The following is a 21,696-nucleotide window of genomic DNA, read 5'->3' on the forward strand; positions in this document are numbered from 1 at the left end:
TTTTTGTTAGAATCACTTCTCTTCAGAATATATCAGAAGTGATGTTTTTGTTTAACTTCTAAGGAGCTTCTAGTGAATCAAAGCCGAATAAATTGATTTCGCCCTTTGGGCCCAAGTTCCGGGAACACATCTTGATCTTGTTCTTGAGTAAGCCTAATATTAGCAATCCAAGAAAGAAGGCCGTTCCAGACTGTTAATTTAGGTCCATTAAATCACGTCTTTGAAATGTTTAGAGGAGATCTACTAAAGAACTCAGATGCGGTATGTTGTTTGTAGCTAAGATGTATAAGCAAGGATAGTGTTCCTTCAGAGGAGAGTTTTCTAACTACTTACTCCCAGAATCTCACTTGGGACCTACCATTAATTGTGAAGGATCCAAAATGAAGAAAGTATTGTTTCACATTCATAACATCGCTGTCCTAGAAATATGAGTCCTTACTTTTCCAAAACGCCTGAGATAGTCTTCGAGTTTAAATACATTTTTTCCAAATTAACTACTTGTAGTAACTTGAAAAGCCATTTACCAGGAGGTACAGATGATGCATCAAATAGATGAACAATACATAATGTGCTAGCTTCGAATTGTTGGGCTAATAATAATAATAATAATAATATAATGCATGCAATGCTTATACTCCATTACACAGAGATGCTGCCACCACTCGTCTAGTAGCACTTGGGTAGCCAAAGCCAAGGCAGCTAAACTGTCTCGTGGGCCGTGTCTGGGCTGTGGGACGCCGACGTCGCCGCGGCGCAGGTGGGCGCGGCGCCGAGCCAGCGCGCGAAGGCGTCGAGCGTGCCGGCGTCGGCGCGGTAGTGGCGCTGCGTGAAGCGCGCCAGGTCTGCCCAGGTGAAGTCCGGGTACCCCCGCGGCTGCTCCTGCTCGCGTGCGGCAACGGCTAGGAGGCGCGGCGGCGGGCGCACCACGCGGTCCTCGCGCGGGCAGAGGAAGAAGACCAGCGACCGGCGCTCCCGCTCCCGGTGCACCACCGCGCGGTGGAGGCAGCTCCGGTACCGCCCATTCGACAGCGCCTGCACGCATACCACACGCAAGACTGCAAGAGATCAAAATTCCGTAAGAAATCGCGACCTGTTTTATCGCGCATGCCCTTACAATCGGTGCTGGTGACCGTAGGATAGAGATAATCGGCCGTGGATGTGCATGGAGTGATGGAATGGATTGCAACTGTGACAAAAAAAAATGCCAGAACGCAACGCGACGAAAGGAAAATAGCTGGGACTGGGAGCCCAGGAGGGCGACGTGCAGACTGGACGCACGCACTGGCGCACTGCGCTGCAAGTAAAGGGCTGTTTGGTTACTGCATAAACTCTTAAAATTCCGGTCACATCGAATATTTAGACACATGTATAAAGTATTAAATATAGACTAATTACGAAACTAATTGCATAACTTACGACTAATTTGCAAGACGAATCTTTTAAGCCTAATTAGTTCATGTTGACAACGTGGTGCTACAGTAAACTTATGTTAATGACAGATTAATTAGACTTAAAAAAATTGTCTCGAAAATTAATCTTCATCTATGTAATTGGTTTTATAATTAATATATATTTAATGCTCTTTATTAGTATCTAAATATTTAATGTGATATGAATTTAAGGAGGGACTAAAGAACCAAACAGCGGACTGTCGATATGCGGCTGCTTTGTCTTTGTCACAGTGCCAGACAGGCAGTAGGACAAGCAGAGCCACCATCAGCGTCGAAACTCAGCCTGTTCGGTTGGCTGGTTCGTATCGTTGCTGGTTCGTGAAAAAATATTGCTGGCTGGTTTGTGTGAGAGAAAAATATTATTCCAACTAAAAATTTACGATCATTTACGACAAACCACAGCCAAATGAACGGGCTGAGTCAGCTTTAGGAAAACGACGACGTCAGATATCGGGGCAGCGTGGCTACTGCCGGCCACCACCGCTTGCGTCCAGCGTGCTTGTCCGGCTACGATCGAGCTACCACCGTCCAAAATGGACAAGCTAGCGTCCGATGGACGCAAAAAAGAAAGGACTCTGTAGCCATTTTCAATGCCCCGATGGAGGGCATGGATCATGAAAGAGACAACTAACAGCACCACCCGGGTGTTTTGGGCGTAGATTCGCACTAAACTTTCGGCAGCCGTGGTGATGCCACTTGAAGTGCAGTGTATACACGGATAGATGATATATGACTATATCTAGAGGTTGCATGTGAAATGAGACCGCTGACTTGGATGTACTATAAACTCTCTTGCTTCTAATTATGTTTACAAGGTATTTCAAAGAGACGAGTAACACCACCACCTAGGTGCTTTGGGCGTAGGTTCGCACTAAACTTTCGGCGGCCGCGATGCCACTTGAAGTGCAATCTATATACGGGTAGGTGATCTAATACTATATCTAGAGGTTTCATGTGAAATGAGACCGTTGACTTGGATGTACTATAAATTCTTGCTTCCAATTTCGCTTACAAGGCATTTCAAGTCTGTCAAAATCAAACTTTAGAATCTTTGACTAATAGTTTTTAATTATTGTAATATAAACTTGATAACATTAGATTTATAACCAAGCGTACTATCCAATAACCATAAAAGAGAGTACCACCGTGTATATTGTTCATAGTTGGTCGAGAGAGACGGGTACATGTGCTATTCGACTAATGATCAAAGAGTTGTTTCCAATATATGGGCACATATAATACTTTCTTCATTCCACAAATTAAGACATTTTGGCTTATCTAGATACATAGATTTTGCTAGCTATGTATATAGTAAAAACAATGTATCTAAAAAAGCTAAAACATCTTATAATTTAGAATGGAGGGAGTAGTTAGGATCTATTTGTATTAGATTTTTGGATTCTGGACATAGTTGTAGGTGACCATTATCTTTAAATAGTAGGGTGGGAGTGGACAGTTGGATTCTCATAATTCGATGGTTTGACGATTATTAAAAAAAAAACTCTATAACCTGGCTACTAATTTAAATTTTATTCTCGTGCTTGGAAGATCCATATATGGCCTCAGTATGGCTAGATTTCAACCAGATTAACACAATCAGATATCGTCTTATTTTCTCCCTTAATGAACTGCACAACATCTACTTTCTCCAGCTCTTCCTACCCTTTGTTTTTTTAAACACTTGGAATGGTTGTCTCAAGCGAGTGATAAGAGTAGTAGAGTAGAAGAAGTTGGATAAAACTTCCCGTCCCCGTGTGCGACTTATCAAACTAGTAGCTAGCAGTACCCTGCAGCTTTGCTAGAAAGTGAGCCAGTACAACTGAACGCAGCGCCACTATATACGTGACACATGGAGACACTGCCACGGCTCGTACGGAGCGAGACGACCTGCAGCGTGCCGACGTCGTACCGCATGCTTGTTTCGCGCGTACACCTTAAAATAAAAAACGTAACGTACCATGAATGTGTCGCCGATGCTGACGACGAGCGCGCCGGGCCTCGGCCGCACGGTCCGCCACTCGCCGTCCACGAGCACCTGGAGCCCGTCTACGTCGCCGTCCTGCAGCAGGACGGTGAGCGCCGACGGGTCGCAGTGAGGCCCCGTCCCCAGCGTCCGCTCCGGCTCCGGGCACGGTGGGTAGTAGTTGCACCTCATGATGGAGCTGCCGTCGGCGAAGAAGTCCCGGTAGTAGCTCCGGCCCACGCCCAGGCTCACCCCTATCACCTCCATTATCGTCAGCGACACCTCCTTCATCGCGTTGCAGTAGTCCTGATACACCACCCTGCAGCATGAATATGTATGCCGTATGCGTGCATCCATGCATGCATGTTACATACACTCGTGTCATATACATGGTATATATACAGGTGATCGAAGATGTACAAAGCAGGTTTATAGAGATGTAAAGTCGCATGGAGGAGTAGATGTTTACCCTAAGGGTTTGAAGTCGCTTCCTAGCGTGGAGGTGAAGTAGTCCACGACAACATGGCTGCCGGATGTCCGGCGGTCACGGTGGCCGAAGGAGAGCGTCTCCTTCCAGGGCAGATTGGCCGTGAAGCGGTCTACGTGCGCGACGGTGTAGCCGGTCACGTTCCCCGGAGCGCGGCTGGCGCACTGCTTCGTGGCGAGCGGCAGGCGGAAGAAGTCGGCGGCGCCATCGAGCGCGGCACGAGCAAGTGTGGGGTCCAGGCCGTGCCCGGTCACCTGGAAGAGCCCGTGGCTCGAGCACGCCCCGGAGACCTGCTCGGCGGCGCGGCGAATCCCGGCGCAGTCACCGCGCATGGCGGCGCCGACGTCGACCACCGGCGCGTCCAGCTCCCTCCCCGCTGAGGCCAGAGTTTCGGCCTGGGACCAGACGAACGGGTCCGGGATCTTTAGCTGGCCCCAGAGGTTGTTGACAGCAGCGGCGTTGTCCTTGTCGTCGGCAGGAGAGACGGGGAGGACTACCCGACGATCAACTTCGTCCTTGCCCAGGCGGTCACTGCCGTGATGTGGGTTCTCTGGCATTTTGTTCAGGAGGTACGGGGTAGTGTTCGTGGCTGTGGTTCAGGAAGTGGTTTGCAAGTGTGTGTGTGAGAAAGCCTCCTGAACATGTATAGCTATATGTAACGGGTTGGAAAGCTTGAGGCTCCTGAGCAAGTGTGTCCTCGTCGTTTCTAAGCGCGGATCGGAGGGAGACATCCTTTGGATGTAGACGATTTGGGCCTGTTTGGTTAGATGGGACTGCTGAGTAATCCTTTCATTTTAGTTCCAATTAGTCTCTAATTTGCTAAACAGGAGACTACTAAAAGGACTAAAGTGGGTTTGGGTTGTAGTCTCTTGAGGGGTGGCTATTTGGAACTACTGACCAAACTTGACACCCCATGCCCCAATCCCCCCCCCCCCCCCCCCCCCCCCCCCGCCTCCTTCCGCAACCGCGGCGAGCGCTTCACCGGTCCGCGCTGGATCAACGACGGGGAGTGCTTCATCGAGCGCCTCGTCGCACTCGCCTGCGTCGCCGCGGACCCTGCACGTGAGCAGGCGTGACCGCGCCACCGGTCCGGCCGCCCTTCCTAGCCCGCACGGCTCTGGTTGGAGCAGGGCCGCCGCTGCCATGGCCACTCGGGCCATGTCCCGTGTGGGGCTGGGCATGGGCCCCATGCTCGGTGCCGCGCCGTCGCAGGCCAGCAACAGGCACCCCTTTGTGTGCCGTCCCCGTCCGCCTCCCTACGAACAACAGCAGCCGTCTCCATGGCCTCTGTCCAGAGGAAGAAGAAGGGTATTTTAATCTTTATGTAGCAGCTTTAATGCCATTTAGTCCTCTCTAATTCCTGGAACCAAACAGGGTAGGAGACTAAATTTTAGTCCATGTTTTATTCTCTAGTCCCTGAACTAAAGAACCAAATAGGGCCTTGGACCCATGTGGTCGGGTGGGTCCACTTCCTGCAAAACACGCATCTCAACGATTCAAGTAACGTTAGGGAGGCAACATAGGCGGTATTCGGCTGAGCTACAAGCCGGCTTGTTCGGCTTCTTTTCTCAGCCGGAGCAGTGTTTTTCTCTCACAACATTCCAGCATAAACAGTGTTTTTCAGCCTGAACAGTGAAACATTCATACCAGCCGAACATTGCCATAAGCGAGCAGTGTCGGAGGAAAAAGAAACAAAAAAAAAACTCCTTTGATCATTCATTCCCCATGGAGATCGGAGAGAATTAAAGGGAAAATTTGTTCATTTTTCTCTTGATCTCCTCCAATTCTCATAGGGAATACGTGTATTCAAACTAGCGCTTAAGATATGGCGAAGTCGACGTTGACGGTCACTGCATCACAAAATCGAACCGTCCACATGTACATAAAAACAATAAAGACATGATTATCACCATAGCAATGGCGGACGCATGAAACTTTTTTAGGTGGGACGAATTTAACTATACAGGTCAAATCCAAGACCTCCCTCCCTCTCTTTCAGCCTCTAGGCCAGCCCAAGCTGCCTCCTGTTACCTCTCCCGCAGGCCCAGTGCACCATCCGGCCCAGCGCTGCGCTCCGCGGCCCAGCGGGGCTGAGCCCGCGCGACGCCCGCCCCCTTTCCCTGTCTCGCTGACAGCCGGCCCGGCGCTCTTTCTCGCTGATGAGGCGGTCCCACCGGTCAGCCGGCGTCGTCTTCTACCTTGTGACCGAGCCGGACTCTGTTGGAGGGGAAATCCCACCACCAAAACGACTTCATTTTTCTAATACGGAGGAAGTATATAATTTCAAAGAGCCAAGGTTTCTTCTCTTCTGCTTTTTTCACTCCCTAAACTATCCTGAAGCACTTCGTATCTCGCATGTGATCTGGATTTATGATTTGTGCTTATACGAGTTCGAAGAGCATTGGTGGCTTCAGATTTTAAGATGTATCGCATGCAATCCTACGGGTGCGTTTGCTAGTAAAAGAAAAAGAAAAACAATAAAAAAACGTAGGCCCCAGTGATCAGCACACAGGCGTGCAGCGCACATGCGAACGTAATCAACACAGCCAGCTAGCCGTTTCCATTTCCGGCCCTGCAATCCTGCACCGGCGCGAAAGCCCCCTCCACGGCCTCACCTCCACTCCGTCGATGGCCGCCTCTCCTTTACTCCTCAGTGCTCACGTCGTCCACAGTCTAGGTGGCATCGGCTCCCACATAAAGATCCATACCACTTGAGCAGCTAGCTCAAGGAAAGGAGGAGCCGAGGAGGAGAAGGCTGGAAGTGGAAGGGAGTGGATGCTTGGTAGATTCTTGCTTTAGCTGAGTTCTTGCTACCCGTGGATCTCTTTGGGAGTGGTGAACGGAGGATGGGGCGCGGCAAGATCGAGATCAAGAGGATCGAGAACTCCACCAACCGGCAAGTGACCTTCTCCAAGCGCCGGGCCGGACTGGTCAAGAAGGCCCGGGAGATCGGCGTGCTCTGCGACGCCGAGGTCGGCGTCGTCATCTTCTCCAGCGGCGGCAAGCTCCACGACTACTGCTCGCCCAGGACCTCGTATGTCCGCTGCTCTCTTTTTTTTTTTTTTGTCTTGTGCTTGTTTATTACAGAGTATCGTTCTTCTTCTTTTCTTCCGCGTGCAAGGGAAACTGATCGCAAAGACGCAAATTTGGTTGATGGTAGGCTGTCCAGGATCTTGGAGAAGTACCAGACTAACTCCGGGAAGTTACTGTGGGATGAGAAGCACAAGGTGCCTGCCCTTCAGTTTCCGTTTTCTTTGACAATTTGTTTCTGTGGCACGAGCAGATTAATGATTCAAAAAATTAATATTTCAAATGTTTCAGATCCTGAATGCAGAGATCGACAGAATCAAGAAGGAGAACGACAACATGCAGATTCAGCTCAGGCCAGTATTTCTGGATTCTGATTCAGATTTGCTTCCAATTTCTAGCTGCGCGTGCACTTCACTAGTTCGCTGTTCGGTGTGTTCATGTTGTGATTGTGCTAGCATGTCCGTAACTTGTGATGGTGCAGGCATCTGAAAGGCGAGGACCTGAACTCCCTGCAGCCCAGGGAGCTGATCGCCATTGAAGAGGGTCTCCAGAATGGGCAGACTAACATGCGCGACAAGCAGGCAATCCTTCTTCATCTAGTTGCTCCTTAGCTTCTTAGTTGCTTGCAGCACGCAAGCCCGGCAGAATTCATTAGGCGAAGGTTTTGTTTCTTATGTTTCAAAAAAAGGTTTTGTTTCTGATGTTGGTTTTATTCCACTGTTGCTGCAGATGGACCACTGGAGGATGCGCAAGAGGAATGTACGACCTCTAAACTTGAATCCTATCCTTTGTTTACATCCTGGAGTACTTCTTTTTCTCTGTCTTTTTTTTTTTCTTTTCAAAGAAGTCGTTGAGTCTTTTCTTGAGTAAAAAAAAAGTTACAGCTCCTGATTCTTTCTTTCTTTTCTTTTTTTTTTTTGGGGGCAGCTTTTGATCACTAATAGCCATTTGTGATTTGCAGGGGAAGATGCTGGAGGACGAGCTCAGGATGCTGTGTTTTAGGATGGTAATTCTCCCCTTCTGAATAGCAGTTAAAAGTTGAAACTTTGCTTGATCTTTCCTAGTTTCCTCCTTTCCACTCCTTATCATAACTTATCAGTATGCAATATTCTGAACAAATTCAATGTTCTGAGCTAACCGAAGAAACCTGAACTACCACGCTGAGCAAATTTCAAAGGGCATGAAAATTCTTATCTTAGGATTTCTAGTTGGAACACAATTATTCTCACCGATTGGTATTCAAGGTGATTTCTCAGACTTACCAACCCAAGACCAAACTAACCAGACAAGTTGAAGACGAAAATTGGTTTCCTTAGTGAAGTTCCTGTATTATTACCAACCCAACACCTGATGGTCTGCATATTGATTACTGAACCGCCTAAACCCGCTTTAGAAGTTCAGGCTTTGGTGAGGGTTAACCTCATTCTGCAATTGTTGAACGCGCAGTTCTCCTGCGCTGTTCGAGGGAAAAAAAAACTGCAGTTGCTGAAAGAAACCTAAAAGCTGATGGCTTGCTGAATTTTCCCCTTCCTGTTCCCAGCACCAACAGGCTGTTGATCTGAGCGGCGGCATGAGGGAGCTGGAGATCGGATACCATCAGGTCCAGCACGACAGGGATTTCACTTCCCAGATGCCGTTCACCTTCCGGGTGCAGCCCAACCACCCCAACCTGCACGAAGACGAGTAGCTACAGTCGTACAGCCTGCTGGACAGTGTTGTGCATGCCGCTCTGAACTGAAGCTCCTCACCTGCAGCTTCTTTCTTGCATTTCATCATTCAGCGTTAGCTGGGTATCTTTCTTTTCATGACAACCTGGATGAACTTTGGTGGGCCTCCAAATCGTGATGATGAGAACGTTAAGACTGAAATGTGCAATTAACTTTGTAGCCCATGCTTGCTTCATCTCTGTTCTGGTTGGTGATGATTGATGGAAAACAGAAGCAGCAGAAAATCGATGTGGATGTCGTTCATTTGCCAATTGAATATATTACAAAAGATGAATTTCAATCAATCAACAAACAGCAACACTTAGCTGCTATCTACACCCCTCTAATTCTTATCTAGTTTTTGCGATGAAACAGACGAATTTTGCCTGCTTCATCACCTCAGCATGTCCCCATTGTCGATGAACGGGGCCAACGGACCACTGAACGCCGGTGAGATGCTGAAGGTACTCCAAGCTTCGCTGAACATGGCGTTGTGCCCATATGGCAGCGGCCGGTCCGGCAGCTCTGGCACGTCCATGTCTCCCTCCAGCATCCTCACTGCGTCGCCGATGGTCGGCCGGAGCGCCACCATCACGTGCGCGCACAGGATTCCAACCAGCACGAACCTTTCCATGACCCCGCTCCGCGGGCTCTCGGCGGTGGACAGCGCCTCGTCGAGCACCTCCCTCGCGTGCCCGGCCTTGACGAGCGTCCACGCCCAGTCAGTGATCAACACGGGCCCCGCCGGCGCCGTCATGTCCAGCACGCGCCGCCCGCTCATGATCTCGAGCAGCAGCACGCCGAAGCTGTAGACGTCGCTCTTCTCCGTCAGCTGCCCATACAGCGCGTACTCCGGCGCCAGGTAACCGTGCGTCCCGGCGACGCGCGTCGTGAGGTGCGACTGCCCCTCGCGGCTCCTCCGGGCGAGGCCGAAGTCCGCCACGCGCGCGCGCATCTCGGAGTCGAGCAGGATGTTGGTCGCCTTGATGTCCCTGTGGTAAATCGCCGGCTTGACGCCGTAATGCAGGTACTCGAGACCCCTCGCGACGTCCATGATGATGCTCTGCCGCTGGGCCCAAGTCAACGGGGGCCGCTTCGCAGCCGCTTCCCTGTCCCGGAAGATGAAGTCCTCGAGCGCGCCGTTGGGCATGAAGTCGTAAACGAGGAACCTCTGCTTCCCTTCCTCGACGTCCTCGTCGGCGATGCAGCAGCCGCGGAGCGGCACCAGATTCCGATGCCTGAGATGGCTGATGATCTCCACCTCATTGGTGAACTCCTCGTCCCCGCCCTCCATGTCCGGGTCGAGCATCTTCTTGACGGCGACCAGGGACCCGTCCGCGAGCACGCCGCGGTACACGGCCCCGAACCCGCCGCGGCCGATGAGATTGCGCTCGGCGAAGCCACCCGTGGCCTTGGCGAGCTCGGCAATGTCGAAGAGGATCGATCCTGTGTTGGGCCGCGGGTGCGACCGCCGCTCTCCGGACCCCTCCTCGCATATCTTGTGGTTCTTCTTCTTGCTATTGGCATGCGTTCGCTTCCTCCTCCAAAGAAAGAAGCCGAAGAGCGATGCGAGGAGCACGAATGCGATTGGGACGGTGGCGGCGTAGACGGCCACGTTGCTAGACTTCGACGGCGCGGGGGGAGGGGACGAGAGGCCAAGGCCAAGAGTGCAGGCGGCGGTGGGTGGGTAGGTGGGGCCGGCGGAGTTGGAGATGCCAGCGGCGTAGAGGACGGAGAGGTAGAAGCAGGCGCCCGACTTGCTATCGTTGGCCGCCGCGGTGGTGAGATGCGCGGTGGCGGCGACGCCGGCGCTGTAACAGAGCCTGCAGGTCGCCGACGAGGCGAGGTCGGGGCCGCAGGAGGAGTTGAGGGCCTGGACGGAGTCGTTCCCGACGGCGGCCGCGAACTCCGCCGCGGTGGAGACGCCGGCGCAGTAGGACGGGGTGATGGCGAACTCGCTCGGGTCCGGGAAGCATTCCGGCACCAGGGAGGAACCCGAGAGGCCCGGCGGCGCGGCGGAGACGAGGTCCGTGAAGCTCTGGATGCAGGCCGCGGAGGCCGCCGCGGACGGGAGGCGGAAGTTGCCCGTGGCGCGGAGGCGCTCGGCGAGGCCGATGCCGAACAGGGAGAGCAGCGTCTGGCAGCAGGCGGTCACGTTGGGCGCGGCCCCCGCGCACGGCGTAGGGTCCCATGGGAACGTCCGCACGTAGCCCAGGTCGAGCGGGCACGAATCCGCCGTCGCGTTCCCGCTGCCGTCCGCCGCCGCACCCGCCGGCGCCCGGACCAGCAAGACGACGACGAAGAAGAACGTAAAAGGCCTGAGCATCGTCGGCGTCGGCATTCCCGGGAGCGCTTGGTGCGCGGCCCGGCGGCTAGTGGAGGAGGTCTGCTTGACGTCGTGGCGGAGAGTGAGACAAGGAGTGGTAAAATGGGGCGGCCAAGCTATTGCGTGCACAAGTTATCTATCCATCCTAAAATATTTGCGCGCGGTTTTTTGTGCAGTTCGTGATTATGACGGGTGGGGTCGGGTTGGTGGTTCGTGTGAGTTGGATTGAAGGCGACGTGATTGGGGGAAGCGTCAAGCCGACTCGCCGGAAGGTCGAAGGAAACGAGTGGCGGAGCAGGTGGTCGAGGACTTGTGTGTTGTGGCAGAGACCGGAGAGACGGCATCCGAGCTAGTGATAGTGATTCGGTTGACGTGGCGCGGAAGCATGGCTACATGATGACATGAAAGGTTTATTTTGGTTGCGTTCGTTTCTGCTTAAGCGTCTGCAATTGTGCTAAAGCTACTAACGGTGTAGGCTAGAACCGGTTTATTTTGGACTAACTAGTTTGGTGAGAAATACGCTAAGAAATATATCAGTTTTGTTTAGTTCAAGTTAGCACGTATAATGGATTGGTGCGGTTCGGATTGATTTGCACTTCTTTTCTTTTTCTTGCGTCACATGCAATGCTTGCATCCCTCAAACCAGACAACTTCGTTAGAGCAGATATAACAAGAGGTTGTAAGCGGGCTGTACGCTAAGGTGGAAGGGAGGAGTGGAGATGAGAGAGAAGTGAATCGAACTATACACAAAAATCAAGAGATTTTGTGAGATAGACAAGCCAGCTATAAGTAGGCTAATCATTATATGAGTGGGTTGATGAGTTAACTATAAGTTTCCTTGCGGCCAGCATTTTGGCTGCTCTTACGTACTGCGCTTCTGCAACGACCTTATCAAGGAGAGCACCAAGGCCATCAGACTCAATGACATGGCCACCACGCCAGCACACCACCACTTGGTGATGTAGCCGTTCTGCAATGTGCTGCCGTGCAGAGCTTGGCCACATCCTCGCCGCCAAAGGTTGTAGCTGCCATGGCCTCCGCAGACCAGTCAGCCACGATGCTACTGCAGAAGGCAGTGTAGATGGGTGCCACCATCAGCAACTTTGGCACACGCGCATACTTTCTGCCAGATGGAATGTCTGCTCAGCAACGTGCCGCCGTCGCATCTAGTCGCGGCGTCCGCTCAACAGTCGGCTCGTCGCTGGTGAGGAGGCCTTCGCTTGCGAGCGCGGAGGAGCCCATGGTCCGTCTGATGAACAGGAGACCCGTGAGCACTCGTCTGGCGGATACGAGCGCCGCTAAGGAGGGTGGGGAACGAGCGCTCCACTGCCAACTGGGAGAGATTTGATCGCCGTCGGCATAGGGATGGAGCCGAATGCTGCTCGGCCACTAGGAGCGTGTGGGGATGGATCATATATCAGAGACAAGCTGGGGAGAAGGAGACGACAGCGCCATCACGCAGTTGCGGCTGCATCACGCGCGAATCCTGCATGCCTGGACTCCGACAGGGCGGGCGTGGCTGGAACCGTGGGCATCAGCGTGGCGGCGCAACCTGGGCAAGCGGCTAGGGTTACATGGGAATGGAGCGGGGTGCACGAGGTGGACCAGATTGGTCTCAATTGTCGGCGCACTCGAATGTCACGTGAGGAAACGGAGCGAGCGGGGCGCATGGGGAGCTAGGAACATAAGCGAGCGAAGCAAAGCAAATGACAAGCCTGTTCCTCCACGTATGTTTTAGTTGTAGAGATTACATGACATGATCATCGCTCCTGGATTTGAACACCCCTTATCACAGATATATCATATAAGATTGGTTGATTTTTAGCCTCAGGATTTGGACACCCCCTGTCACAGATAACGCTGGCAGATTGCATGAGGGCCCAGCGAGAACGAGAGCGAGCGCAGAGATGCCATGGACTTTTCTGCGATTGGCGACGGAGGAGCGCGAACAACGGAACAAGCATTTCGCTTCGCTGGTCTGCAGTCTGCGTGCCCGCATCTTTGACCGCTTTGACCGATCCGCACAAGCGTGCGCATGGTGCGACCGGCTGGCTCGGTCTTACGGCACGCACGCACGTGCACGTACGCCCTTGTTTTCAGTTTCAACTGGCGTTGCGGCGGTTGCGTGGAGTATTATAATAAGCCGCCGCCCAGTGCCGTGTTCGTTTGTCGGATAAATTATACCTAATAAAAATATTGTTGACTAATTTATTATAAAAAAAATATTTTTATTGATTAAAAAAATACAATTTATAAATCAAATGATGAAGGCGCGGAGTTCGCCGTCGCTGTCAGGCCGACACGGGCCGGCCGGGAAAACACTGCTCATCGATGCCGATGTAGCGTGCCTTGGGTCTGGCTTAGATTGAGGTAGTATTTGGCACGGTAGTATTTTTATTTGTATTTGATAATTATTGTTCAATCATGGTCTAACTAGGCTTAAAAGATTTGTCTCGTAATTTATAATCAAACTGTGTAATTAGTTATTTTTTTATCTACATTTAATACTCCATACATGTGTCTAAAATTTGATGTGATGAAAAGAGAATGAAAAAACTTGCAATCTATACAAGGCCACGCTGGGCCTGGGAAGCTTCCGCTCTAGTACATCCATAGCCTGCGACCTTGTGTGAAATTTTCAGTGGAGGTTGTAGAGGTAATGCCGCCCCGTGCGAGTGCGATCCTTGTCGGCGGCTTGCGCCAGCAATCAGCAATTCAGCGTGTTAGTCCTCGAGCGAACACGCTGGGCCTGGGAAGCTTCCGCTCTAGTACATCCATAGCCTGCGACCTTGTGTACTAGCCATTGCTGTCCGCGCTTCGCTGCGGGTGATTTGCTTGGTATAGAAAACCTCATATGACTAATATGTTTTCTCATCGTATTAGTACTGAAGATTGGTCTCAATACTGTAAACGAACATAGAGGCTGGTTGTCATTACATGATGCCTATTCTAGACCAACAAATAAATGACATGTTAGTGGAAAGAAGTATTTGATGGAGTTGGGTTCAAGCAACTAACACACTTAGATTTGAAGTACAACATTGGATAGCATTACATTATAGGCGAAAATAGCAAAAACTAAAACACAAGTACTTCTCCTAACGGTAGGGTTTAAAAAAGTGAATTAGGATCCACTCTTCTTAGGTGAATCTACAACACGCATCCAATAACTACGGATGACAATAACGACAAGAGTACAATACAGGAGTACAGCGACGAAAAGCACTACTACTACGGATACAGCATCCCAAGGCAACTAATCTACCTTGGAACCACGCATCTTGATTCCTGTGCTTGGCGGATTCTTTTACTGTCCTGGCTATGGATCTGCAGCTTCTCGCGCTAATGGCTGAGTGAGAGGAACCAAGGGTTCTGCTTCTAACACTTCCGAAGGTGGAGGCGCTGGCGGTTCTACATCACCGGTTCTCCTTGTTTCAGTTGGGTGGATAGGGATCCCCTCCAAGATCGGGGCATCCCGTATTTCATCAACCAGCGCCCTCCGCTTGGCCCTAGTGAACAAATAGGCCTCACCCAGTTGATGAACATGCCGATCTTCGGCCTCCTTCAGAGCTTCTAACATTGCAGTCTCCCGGCTCTCAGCAGCTGCAGCACTGCCATGCGCTTCGGCGAGCTGCACCTGGAGCATTTGAGTGAAGATCTCGGCTTCTTCGATGCGCCGGAGGCACGCCCTCAGCTCCAAGGCTTGCCGGTCATACTGCTCATCCAGAGCAAGCAAGTACGTGGTCAAGCGCACCACGATAGGACTATCTTCTTGCGCATCACGCCCTTGCAAAGCCTCCATGCGAGCCATCCATGGCCGCCGACGCAAAAAAGAAAGGACTCTGTAGCCATTTTCAATGCCCCGATGGAGGGCATGGATCATGAAAGAGACAACTAACAGCACCACCCGGGTGTTTTGGGCGTAGATTCGCACTAAACTTTCGGCAGCCGTGGTGATGCCACTTGAAGTGCAGTGTATACACGGATAGATGATATATGACTATATCTAGAGGTTGCATGTGAAATGAGACCGCTGACTTGGATGTACTATAAACTCTCTTGCTTCTAATTATGTTTACAAGGTATTTCAAAGAGACGAGTAACACCACCACCTAGGTGCTTTGGGCGTAGGTTCGCACTAAACTTTCGGCGGCCGCGATGCCACTTGAAGTGCAATCTATATACGGGTAGGTGATCTAATACTATATCTAGAGGTTTCATGTGAAATGAGACCGTTGACTTGGATGTACTATAAATTCTTGCTTCCAATTTCGCTTACAAGGCATTTCAAGTCTGTCAAAATCAAACTTTAGAATCTTTGACTAATAGTTTTTAATTATTGTAATATAAACTTGATAACATTAGATTTATAACCAAGCGTACTATCCAATAACCATAAAAGAGAGTACCACCGTGTATATTGTTCATAGTTGGTCGAGAGAGACGGGTACATGTGCTATTCGACTAATGATCAAAGAGTTGTTTCCAATATATGGGCACATATAATACTTTCTTCATTCCACAAATTAAGACATTTTGGCTTATCTAGATACATAGATTTTGCTAGCTATGTATATAGTAAAAACAATGTATCTAAAAAAGCTAAAACATCTTATAATTTAGAATGGAGGGAGTAGTTAGGATCTATTTGTATTAGATTTTTGGATTCTGGACATAGTTGTAGGTGACCATTATCTTTAAATAGTAGGGTGGGAGTGGACAGTTGGATTCTCATAATTCGATGGTTTGACGATTATTAAAAAAAAAACTCTATAACCTGGCTACTAATTTAAATTTTATTCTCGTGCTTGGAAGATCCATATATGGCCTCAGTATGGCTAGATTTCAACCAGATTAACACAATCAGATATCGTCTTATTTTCTCCCTTAATGAACTGCACAACATCTACTTTCTCCAGCTCTTCCTACCCTTTGTTTTTTTAAACACTTGGAATGGTTGTCTCAAGCGAGTGATAAGAGTAGTAGAGTAGAAGAAGTTGGATAAAACTTCCCGTCCCCGTGTGCGACTTATCAAACTAGTAGCTAGCAGTACCCTGCAGCTTTGCTAGAAAGTGAGCCAGTACAACTGAACGCAGCGCCACTATATACGTGACACATGGAGACACTGCCACGGCTCGTACGGAGCGAGACGACCTGCAGCGTGCCGACGTCGTACCGCATGCTTGTTTCGCGCGTACACCTTAAAATAAAAAACGTAACGTACCATGAATGTGTCGCCGATGCTGACGACGAGCGCGCCGGGCCTCGGCCGCACGGTCCGCCACTCGCCGTCCACGAGCACCTGGAGCCCGTCTACGTCGCCGTCCTGCAGCAGGACGGTGAGCGCCGACGGGTCGCAGTGAGGCCCCGTCCCCAGCGTCCGCTCCGGCTCCGGGCACGGTGGGTAGTAGTTGCACCTCATGATGGAGCTGCCGTCGGCGAAGAAGTCCCGGTAGTAGCTCCGGCCCACGCCCAGGCTCACCCCTATCACCTCCATTATCGTCAGCGACACCTCCTTCATCGCGTTGCAGTAGTCCTGATACACCACCCTGCAGCATGAATATGTATGCCGTATGCGTGCATCCATGCATGCATGTTACATACACTCGTGTCATATACATGGTATATATACAGGTGATCGAAGATGTACAAAGCAGGTTTATAGAGATGTAAAGTCGCATGGAGGAGTAGATGTTTACCCTAAGGGTTTGAAGTCGCTTCCTAGCGTGGAGGTGAAGTAGTCCACGACAACATGGCTGCCGGATGTCCGGCGGTCACGGTGGCCGAAGGAGAGCGTCTCCTTCCAGGGCAGATTGGCCGTGAAGCGGTCTACGTGCGCGACGGTGTAGCCGGTCACGTTCCCCGGAGCGCGGCTGGCGCACTGCTTCGTGGCGAGCGGCAGGCGGAAGAAGTCGGCGGCGCCATCGAGCGCGGCACGAGCAAGTGTGGGGTCCAGGCCGTGCCCGGTCACCTGGAAGAGCCCGTGGCTCGAGCACGCCCCGGAGACCTGCTCGGCGGCGCGGCGAATCCCGGCGCAGTCACCGCGCATGGCGGCGCCGACGTCGACCACCGGCGCGTCCAGCTCCCTCCCCGCTGAGGCCAGAGTTTCGGCCTGGGACCAGACGAACGGGTCCGGGATCTTTAGCTGGCCCCAGAGGTTGTTGACAGCAGCGGCGTTGTCCTTGTCGTCGGCAGGAGAGACGGGGAGGACTACCCGACGATCAACTTCGTCCTTGCCCAGGCGGTCACTGCCGTGATGTGGGTTCTCTGGCATTTTGTTCAGGAGGTACGGGGTAGTGTTCGTGGCTGTGGTTCAGGAAGTGGTTTGCAAGTGTGTGTGTGAGAAAGCCTCCTGAACATGTATAGCTATATGTAACGGGTTGGAAAGCTTGAGGCTCCTGAGCAAGTGTGTCCTCGTCGTTTCTAAGCGCGGATCGGAGGGAGACATCCTTTGGATGTAGACGATTTGGGCCTGTTTGGTTAGATGGGACTGCTGAGTAATCCTTTCATTTTAGTTCCAATTAGTCTCTAATTTGCTAAACAGGAGACTACTAAAAGGACTAAAGTGGGTTTGGGTTGTAGTCTCTTGAGGGGTGGCTATTTGGAACTACTGACCAAACTTGACACCCCATGCCCCAATCCCCCCCCCCCCCCCCCCCCCCCCCCCGCCTCCTTCCGCAACCGCGGCGAGCGCTTCACCGGTCCGCGCTGGATCAACGACGGGGAGTGCTTCATCGAGCGCCTCGTCGCACTCGCCTGCGTCGCCGCGGACCCTGCACGTGAGCAGGCGTGACCGCGCCACCGGTCCGGCCGCCCTTCCTAGCCCGCACGGCTCTGGTTGGAGCAGGGCCGCCGCTGCCATGGCCACTCGGGCCATGTCCCGTGTGGGGCTGGGCATGGGCCCCATGCTCGGTGCCGCGCCGTCGCAGGCCAGCAACAGGCACCCCTTTGTGTGCCGTCCCCGTCCGCCTCCCTACGAACAACAGCAGCCGTCTCCATGGCCTCTGTCCAGAGGAAGAAGAAGGGTATTTTAATCTTTATGTAGCAGCTTTAATGCCATTTAGTCCTCTCTAATTCCTGGAACCAAACAGGGTAGGAGACTAAATTTTAGTCCATGTTTTATTCTCTAGTCCCTGAACTAAAGAACCAAATAGGGCCTTGGACCCATGTGGTCGGGTGGGTCCACTTCCTGCAAAACACGCATCTCAACGATTCAAGTAACGTTAGGGAGGCAACATAGGCGGTATTCGGCTGAGCTACAAGCCGGCTTGTTCGGCTTCTTTTCTCAGCCGGAGCAGTGTTTTTCTCTCACAACATTCCAGCATAAACAGTGTTTTTCAGCCTGAACAGTGAAACATTCATACCAGCCGAACATTGCCATAAGCGAGCAGTGTCGGAGGAAAAAGAAACAAAAAAAAAACTCCTTTGATCATTCATTCCCCATGGAGATCGGAGAGAATTAAAGGGAAAATTTGTTCATTTTTCTCTTGATCTCCTCCAATTCTCATAGGGAATACGTGTATTCAAACTAGCGCTTAAGATATGGCGAAGTCGACGTTGACGGTCACTGCATCACAAAATCGAACCGTCCACATGTACATAAAAACAATAAAGACATGATTATCACCATAGCAATGGCGGACGCATGAAACTTTTTTAGGTGGGACGAATTTAACTATACAGGTCAAATCCAAGACCTCCCTCCCTCTCTTTCAGCCTCTAGGCCAGCCCAAGCTGCCTCCTGTTACCTCTCCCGCAGGCCCAGTGCACCATCCGGCCCAGCGCTGCGCTCCGCGGCCCAGCGGGGCTGAGCCCGCGCGACGCCCGCCCCCTTTCCCTGTCTCGCTGACAGCCGGCCCGGCGCTCTTTCTCGCTGATGAGGCGGTCCCACCGGTCAGCCGGCGTCGTCTTCTACCTTGTGACCGAGCCGGACTCTGTTGGAGGGGAAATCCCACCACCAAAACGACTTCATTTTTCTAATACGGAGGAAGTATATAATTTCAAAGAGCCAAGGTTTCTTCTCTTCTGCTTTTTTCACTCCCTAAACTATCCTGAAGCACTTCGTATCTCGCATGTGATCTGGATTTATGATTTGTGCTTATACGAGTTCGAAGAGCATTGGTGGCTTCAGATTTTAAGATGTATCGCATGCAATCCTACGGGTGCGTTTGCTAGTAAAAGAAAAAGAAAAACAATAAAAAAACGTAGGCCCCAGTGATCAGCACACAGGCGTGCAGCGCACATGCGAACGTAATCAACACAGCCAGCTAGCCGTTTCCATTTCCGGCCCTGCAATCCTGCACCGGCGCGAAAGCCCCCTCCACGGCCTCACCTCCACTCCGTCGATGGCCGCCTCTCCTTTACTCCTCAGTGCTCACGTCGTCCACAGTCTAGGTGGCATCGGCTCCCACATAAAGATCCATACCACTTGAGCAGCTAGCTCAAGGAAAGGAGGAGCCGAGGAGGAGAAGGCTGGAAGTGGAAGGGAGTGGATGCTTGGTAGATTCTTGCTTTAGCTGAGTTCTTGCTACCCGTGGATCTCTTTGGGAGTGGTGAACGGAGGATGGGGCGCGGCAAGATCGAGATCAAGAGGATCGAGAACTCCACCAACCGGCAAGTGACCTTCTCCAAGCGCCGGGCCGGACTGGTCAAGAAGGCCCGGGAGATCGGCGTGCTCTGCGACGCCGAGGTCGGCGTCGTCATCTTCTCCAGCGGCGGCAAGCTCCACGACTACTGCTCGCCCAGGACCTCGTATGTCCGCTGCTCTCTTTTTTTTTTTTTTGTCTTGTGCTTGTTTATTACAGAGTATCGTTCTTCTTCTTTTCTTCCGCGTGCAAGGGAAACTGATCGCAAAGACGCAAATTTGGTTGATGGTAGGCTGTCCAGGATCTTGGAGAAGTACCAGACTAACTCCGGGAAGTTACTGTGGGATGAGAAGCACAAGGTGCCTGCCCTTCAGTTTCCGTTTTCTTTGACAATTTGTTTCTGTGGCACGAGCAGATTAATGATTCAAAAAATTAATATTTCAAATGTTTCAGATCCTGAATGCAGAGATCGACAGAATCAAGAAGGAGAACGACAACATGCAGATTCAGCTCAGGCCAGTATTTCTGGATTCTGATTCAGATTTGCTTCCAATTTCTAGCTGCGCGTGCACTTCACTAGTTCGCTGTTCGGTGTGTTCATGTTGTGATTGTGCTAGCATGTCCGTAACTTGTGATGGTGCAGGCATCTGAAAGGCGAGGACCTGAACTCCCTGCAGCCCAGGGAGCTGATCGCCATTGAAGAGGGTCTCCAGAATGGGCAGACTAACATGCGCGACAAGCAGGCAATCCTTCTTCATCTAGTTGCTCCTTAGCTTCTTAGTTGCTTGCAGCACGCAAGCCCGGCAGAATTCATTAGGCGAAGGTTTTGTTTCTTATGTTTCAAAAAAAGGTTTTGTTTCTGATGTTGGTTTTATTCCACTGTTGCTGCAGATGGACCACTGGAGGATGCGCAAGAGGAATGTACGACCTCTAAACTTGAATCCTATCCTTTGTTTACATCCTGGAGTACTTCTTTTTCTCTGTCTTTTTTTTTTTCTTTTCAAAGAAGTCGTTGAGTCTTTTCTTGAGTAAAAAAAAAGTTACAGCTCCTGATTCTTTCTTTCTTTTCTTTTTTTTTTTTGGGGGCAGCTTTTGATCACTAATAGCCATTTGTGATTTGCAGGGGAAGATGCTGGAGGACGAGCTCAGGATGCTGTGTTTTAGGATGGTAATTCTCCCCTTCTGAATAGCAGTTAAAAGTTGAAACTTTGCTTGATCTTTCCTAGTTTCCTCCTTTCCACTCCTTATCATAACTTATCAGTATGCAATATTCTGAACAAATTCAATGTTCTGAGCTAACCGAAGAAACCTGAACTACCACGCTGAGCAAATTTCAAAGGGCATGAAAATTCTTATCTTAGGATTTCTAGTTGGAACACAATTATTCTCACCGATTGGTATTCAAGGTGATTTCTCAGACTTACCAACCCAAGACCAAACTAACCAGACAAGTTGAAGACGAAAATTGGTTTCCTTAGTGAAGTTCCTGTATTATTACCAACCCAACACCTGATGGTCTGCATATTGATTACTGAACCGCCTAAACCCGCTTTAGAAGTTCAGGCTTTGGTGAGGGTTAACCTCATTCTGCAATTGTTGAACGCGCAGTTCTCCTGCGCTGTTCGAGGGAAAAAAAAACTGCAGTTGCTGAAAGAAACCTAAAAGCTGATGGCTTGCTGAATTTTCCCCTTCCTGTTCCCAGCACCAACAGGCTGTTGATCTGAGCGGCGGCATGAGGGAGCTGGAGATCGGATACCATCAGGTCCAGCACGACAGGGATTTCACTTCCCAGATGCCGTTCACCTTCCGGGTGCAGCCCAACCACCCCAACCTGCACGAAGACGAGTAGCTACAGTCGTACAGCCTGCTGGACAGTGTTGTGCATGCCGCTCTGAACTGAAGCTCCTCACCTGCAGCTTCTTTCTTGCATTTCATCATTCAGCGTTAGCTGGGTATCTTTCTTTTCATGACAACCTGGATGAACTTTGGTGGGCCTCCAAATCGTGATGATGAGAACGTTAAGACTGAAATGTGCAATTAACTTTGTAGCCCATGCTTGCTTCATCTCTGTTCTGGTTGGTGATGATTGATGGAAAACAGAAGCAGCAGAAAATCGATGTGGATGTCGTTCATTTGCCAATTGAATAT

At 50.9% G+C, this 21,696-nt stretch overlaps 5 protein-coding genes across 10 annotated transcripts; 2 read left to right on the forward strand and 3 right to left on the reverse strand.

The window, feature by feature from the left end:
• Window positions 1–419: 419 nt before the first annotated feature.
• On the reverse strand, window positions 420–4,618 carry LOC136517741 (gibberellin 20 oxidase 2-like). Of its 2 annotated transcripts, none has more exons than XM_066511385.1 (3): window positions 3,884–4,618; window positions 3,409–3,733; window positions 420–1,032 (listed from the first exon to the last, which is right to left on the reverse strand). In XM_066511385.1, the coding sequence occupies exons 1-3, from the start codon at window positions 4,456–4,458 to the stop codon at window positions 700–702; spliced, it is 1,233 nt and encodes a 410-aa protein (XP_066367482.1). In that variant the 5' UTR covers window positions 4,459–4,618; the 3' UTR covers window positions 420–699. The 2 variants fall into 2 exon arrangements, with proteins under 2 accessions (XP_066367482.1, XP_066367483.1); XM_066511386.1 differs by having other exon boundaries at window positions 771–1,055.
• A 1,948-nt stretch (window positions 4,619–6,566) lies between these two features.
• LOC136516757 (MADS-box transcription factor 4-like) lies at window positions 6,567–8,820 on the forward strand. Of its 3 annotated transcripts, none has more exons than XM_066510241.1 (7): window positions 6,569–6,935; window positions 7,023–7,128; window positions 7,223–7,284; window positions 7,413–7,512; window positions 7,661–7,690; window positions 7,893–7,937; window positions 8,472–8,820. In XM_066510241.1, the coding sequence occupies exons 1-7, from the start codon at window positions 6,748–6,750 to the stop codon at window positions 8,616–8,618; spliced, it is 678 nt and encodes a 225-aa protein (XP_066366338.1). In that variant the 5' UTR covers window positions 6,569–6,747; the 3' UTR covers window positions 8,619–8,820. The 3 variants fall into 3 exon arrangements, with proteins under 3 accessions (XP_066366337.1, XP_066366338.1, XP_066366339.1); XM_066510242.1 differs by having other exon boundaries at window positions 6,571–6,935; window positions 7,062–7,128; XM_066510240.1 differs by having other exon boundaries at window positions 6,567–7,128.
• A 124-nt stretch (window positions 8,821–8,944) lies between these two features.
• LOC136516756 (probable receptor-like protein kinase At1g11050) lies at window positions 8,945–11,104 on the reverse strand. The gene has a single exon (XM_066510239.1). The coding sequence runs from the start codon at window positions 10,976–10,978 to the stop codon at window positions 9,032–9,034; it is 1,947 nt and encodes a 648-aa protein (XP_066366336.1). The 5' UTR covers window positions 10,979–11,104; the 3' UTR covers window positions 8,945–9,031.
• Window positions 11,105–15,394: 4,290 nt separating this feature from the next.
• On the reverse strand, window positions 15,395–17,397 carry LOC136518719 (gibberellin 20 oxidase 2-like). Its single transcript, XM_066512407.1, has 2 exons — window positions 16,663–17,397; window positions 15,395–16,512 (listed from the first exon to the last, which is right to left on the reverse strand). The coding sequence occupies exons 1-2, from the start codon at window positions 17,235–17,237 to the stop codon at window positions 16,065–16,067; spliced, it is 1,023 nt and encodes a 340-aa protein (XP_066368504.1). The 5' UTR covers window positions 17,238–17,397; the 3' UTR covers window positions 15,395–16,064.
• Window positions 17,398–19,345: 1,948 nt separating this feature from the next.
• On the forward strand, window positions 19,346–21,599 carry LOC136518076 (MADS-box transcription factor 4-like). Of its 3 annotated transcripts, none has more exons than XM_066511735.1 (7): window positions 19,348–19,714; window positions 19,802–19,907; window positions 20,002–20,063; window positions 20,192–20,291; window positions 20,440–20,469; window positions 20,672–20,716; window positions 21,251–21,599. In XM_066511735.1, the coding sequence occupies exons 1-7, from the start codon at window positions 19,527–19,529 to the stop codon at window positions 21,395–21,397; spliced, it is 678 nt and encodes a 225-aa protein (XP_066367832.1). In that variant the 5' UTR covers window positions 19,348–19,526; the 3' UTR covers window positions 21,398–21,599. The 3 variants fall into 3 exon arrangements, with proteins under 3 accessions (XP_066367830.1, XP_066367832.1, XP_066367833.1); XM_066511736.1 differs by having other exon boundaries at window positions 19,350–19,714; window positions 19,841–19,907; XM_066511733.1 differs by having other exon boundaries at window positions 19,346–19,907.
• The last annotated feature ends 97 nt before the right edge of the window (window positions 21,600–21,696 follow it).

This window comes from Miscanthus floridulus, chromosome 17 (assembly GCF_019320115.1).
Source record: "Miscanthus floridulus cultivar M001 chromosome 17, ASM1932011v1, whole genome shotgun sequence".
Taxonomy (NCBI): domain Eukaryota; kingdom Viridiplantae; phylum Streptophyta; class Magnoliopsida; order Poales; family Poaceae; genus Miscanthus; species Miscanthus floridulus.

What these genes read in the sequence shown, in the direction of transcription:
- LOC136516757 (XM_066510240.1), top strand. Translation starts at nt 6,748, where the DNA reads ATGGGGCGCGGCAAGATCGAGATCAAGAGGATCGAGAACTCCACCAAC. An exon ending in CTAACATGCGCGACAAGCAG is followed by an intron (nt 7,513 to 7,660) that starts GCAATCCTTCTT and finishes CTGTTGCTGCAG; the next exon opens with ATGGACCACTGGAGGATGCG. An exon ending in GGAGGATGCGCAAGAGGAAT is followed by an intron (nt 7,691 to 7,892) that starts GTACGACCTCTA and finishes TGTGATTTGCAG; the next exon opens with GGGAAGATGCTGGAGGACGA.
- LOC136518719 (XM_066512407.1), bottom strand. Translation starts at nt 17,237, where the DNA reads ATGCCAGAGAACCCACATCACGGCAGTGACCGCCTGGGCAAGGACGAA. An exon ending in AGCGACTTCAAACCCTTAGG is followed by an intron (nt 16,513 to 16,662) that starts GTAAACATCTAC and finishes TTCATGCTGCAG; the next exon opens with GGTGGTGTATCAGGACTACT.
- LOC136516756 (XM_066510239.1), bottom strand. Translation starts at nt 10,978, where the DNA reads ATGCCGACGCCGACGATGCTCAGGCCTTTTACGTTCTTCTTCGTCGTC.
- LOC136518076 (XM_066511733.1), top strand. Translation starts at nt 19,527, where the DNA reads ATGGGGCGCGGCAAGATCGAGATCAAGAGGATCGAGAACTCCACCAAC. An exon ending in TGTGGGATGAGAAGCACAAG is followed by an intron (nt 19,908 to 20,001) that starts GTGCCTGCCCTT and finishes CAAATGTTTCAG; the next exon opens with ATCCTGAATGCAGAGATCGA. An exon ending in CTAACATGCGCGACAAGCAG is followed by an intron (nt 20,292 to 20,439) that starts GCAATCCTTCTT and finishes CTGTTGCTGCAG; the next exon opens with ATGGACCACTGGAGGATGCG.
- LOC136517741 (XM_066511385.1), bottom strand. Translation starts at nt 4,458, where the DNA reads ATGCCAGAGAACCCACATCACGGCAGTGACCGCCTGGGCAAGGACGAA. An exon ending in AGCGACTTCAAACCCTTAGG is followed by an intron (nt 3,734 to 3,883) that starts GTAAACATCTAC and finishes TTCATGCTGCAG; the next exon opens with GGTGGTGTATCAGGACTACT. An exon ending in GCATCGGCGACACATTCATG is followed by an intron (nt 1,033 to 3,408) that starts GTACGTTACGTT and finishes GTATGCGTGCAG; the next exon opens with GCGCTGTCGAATGGGCGGTA.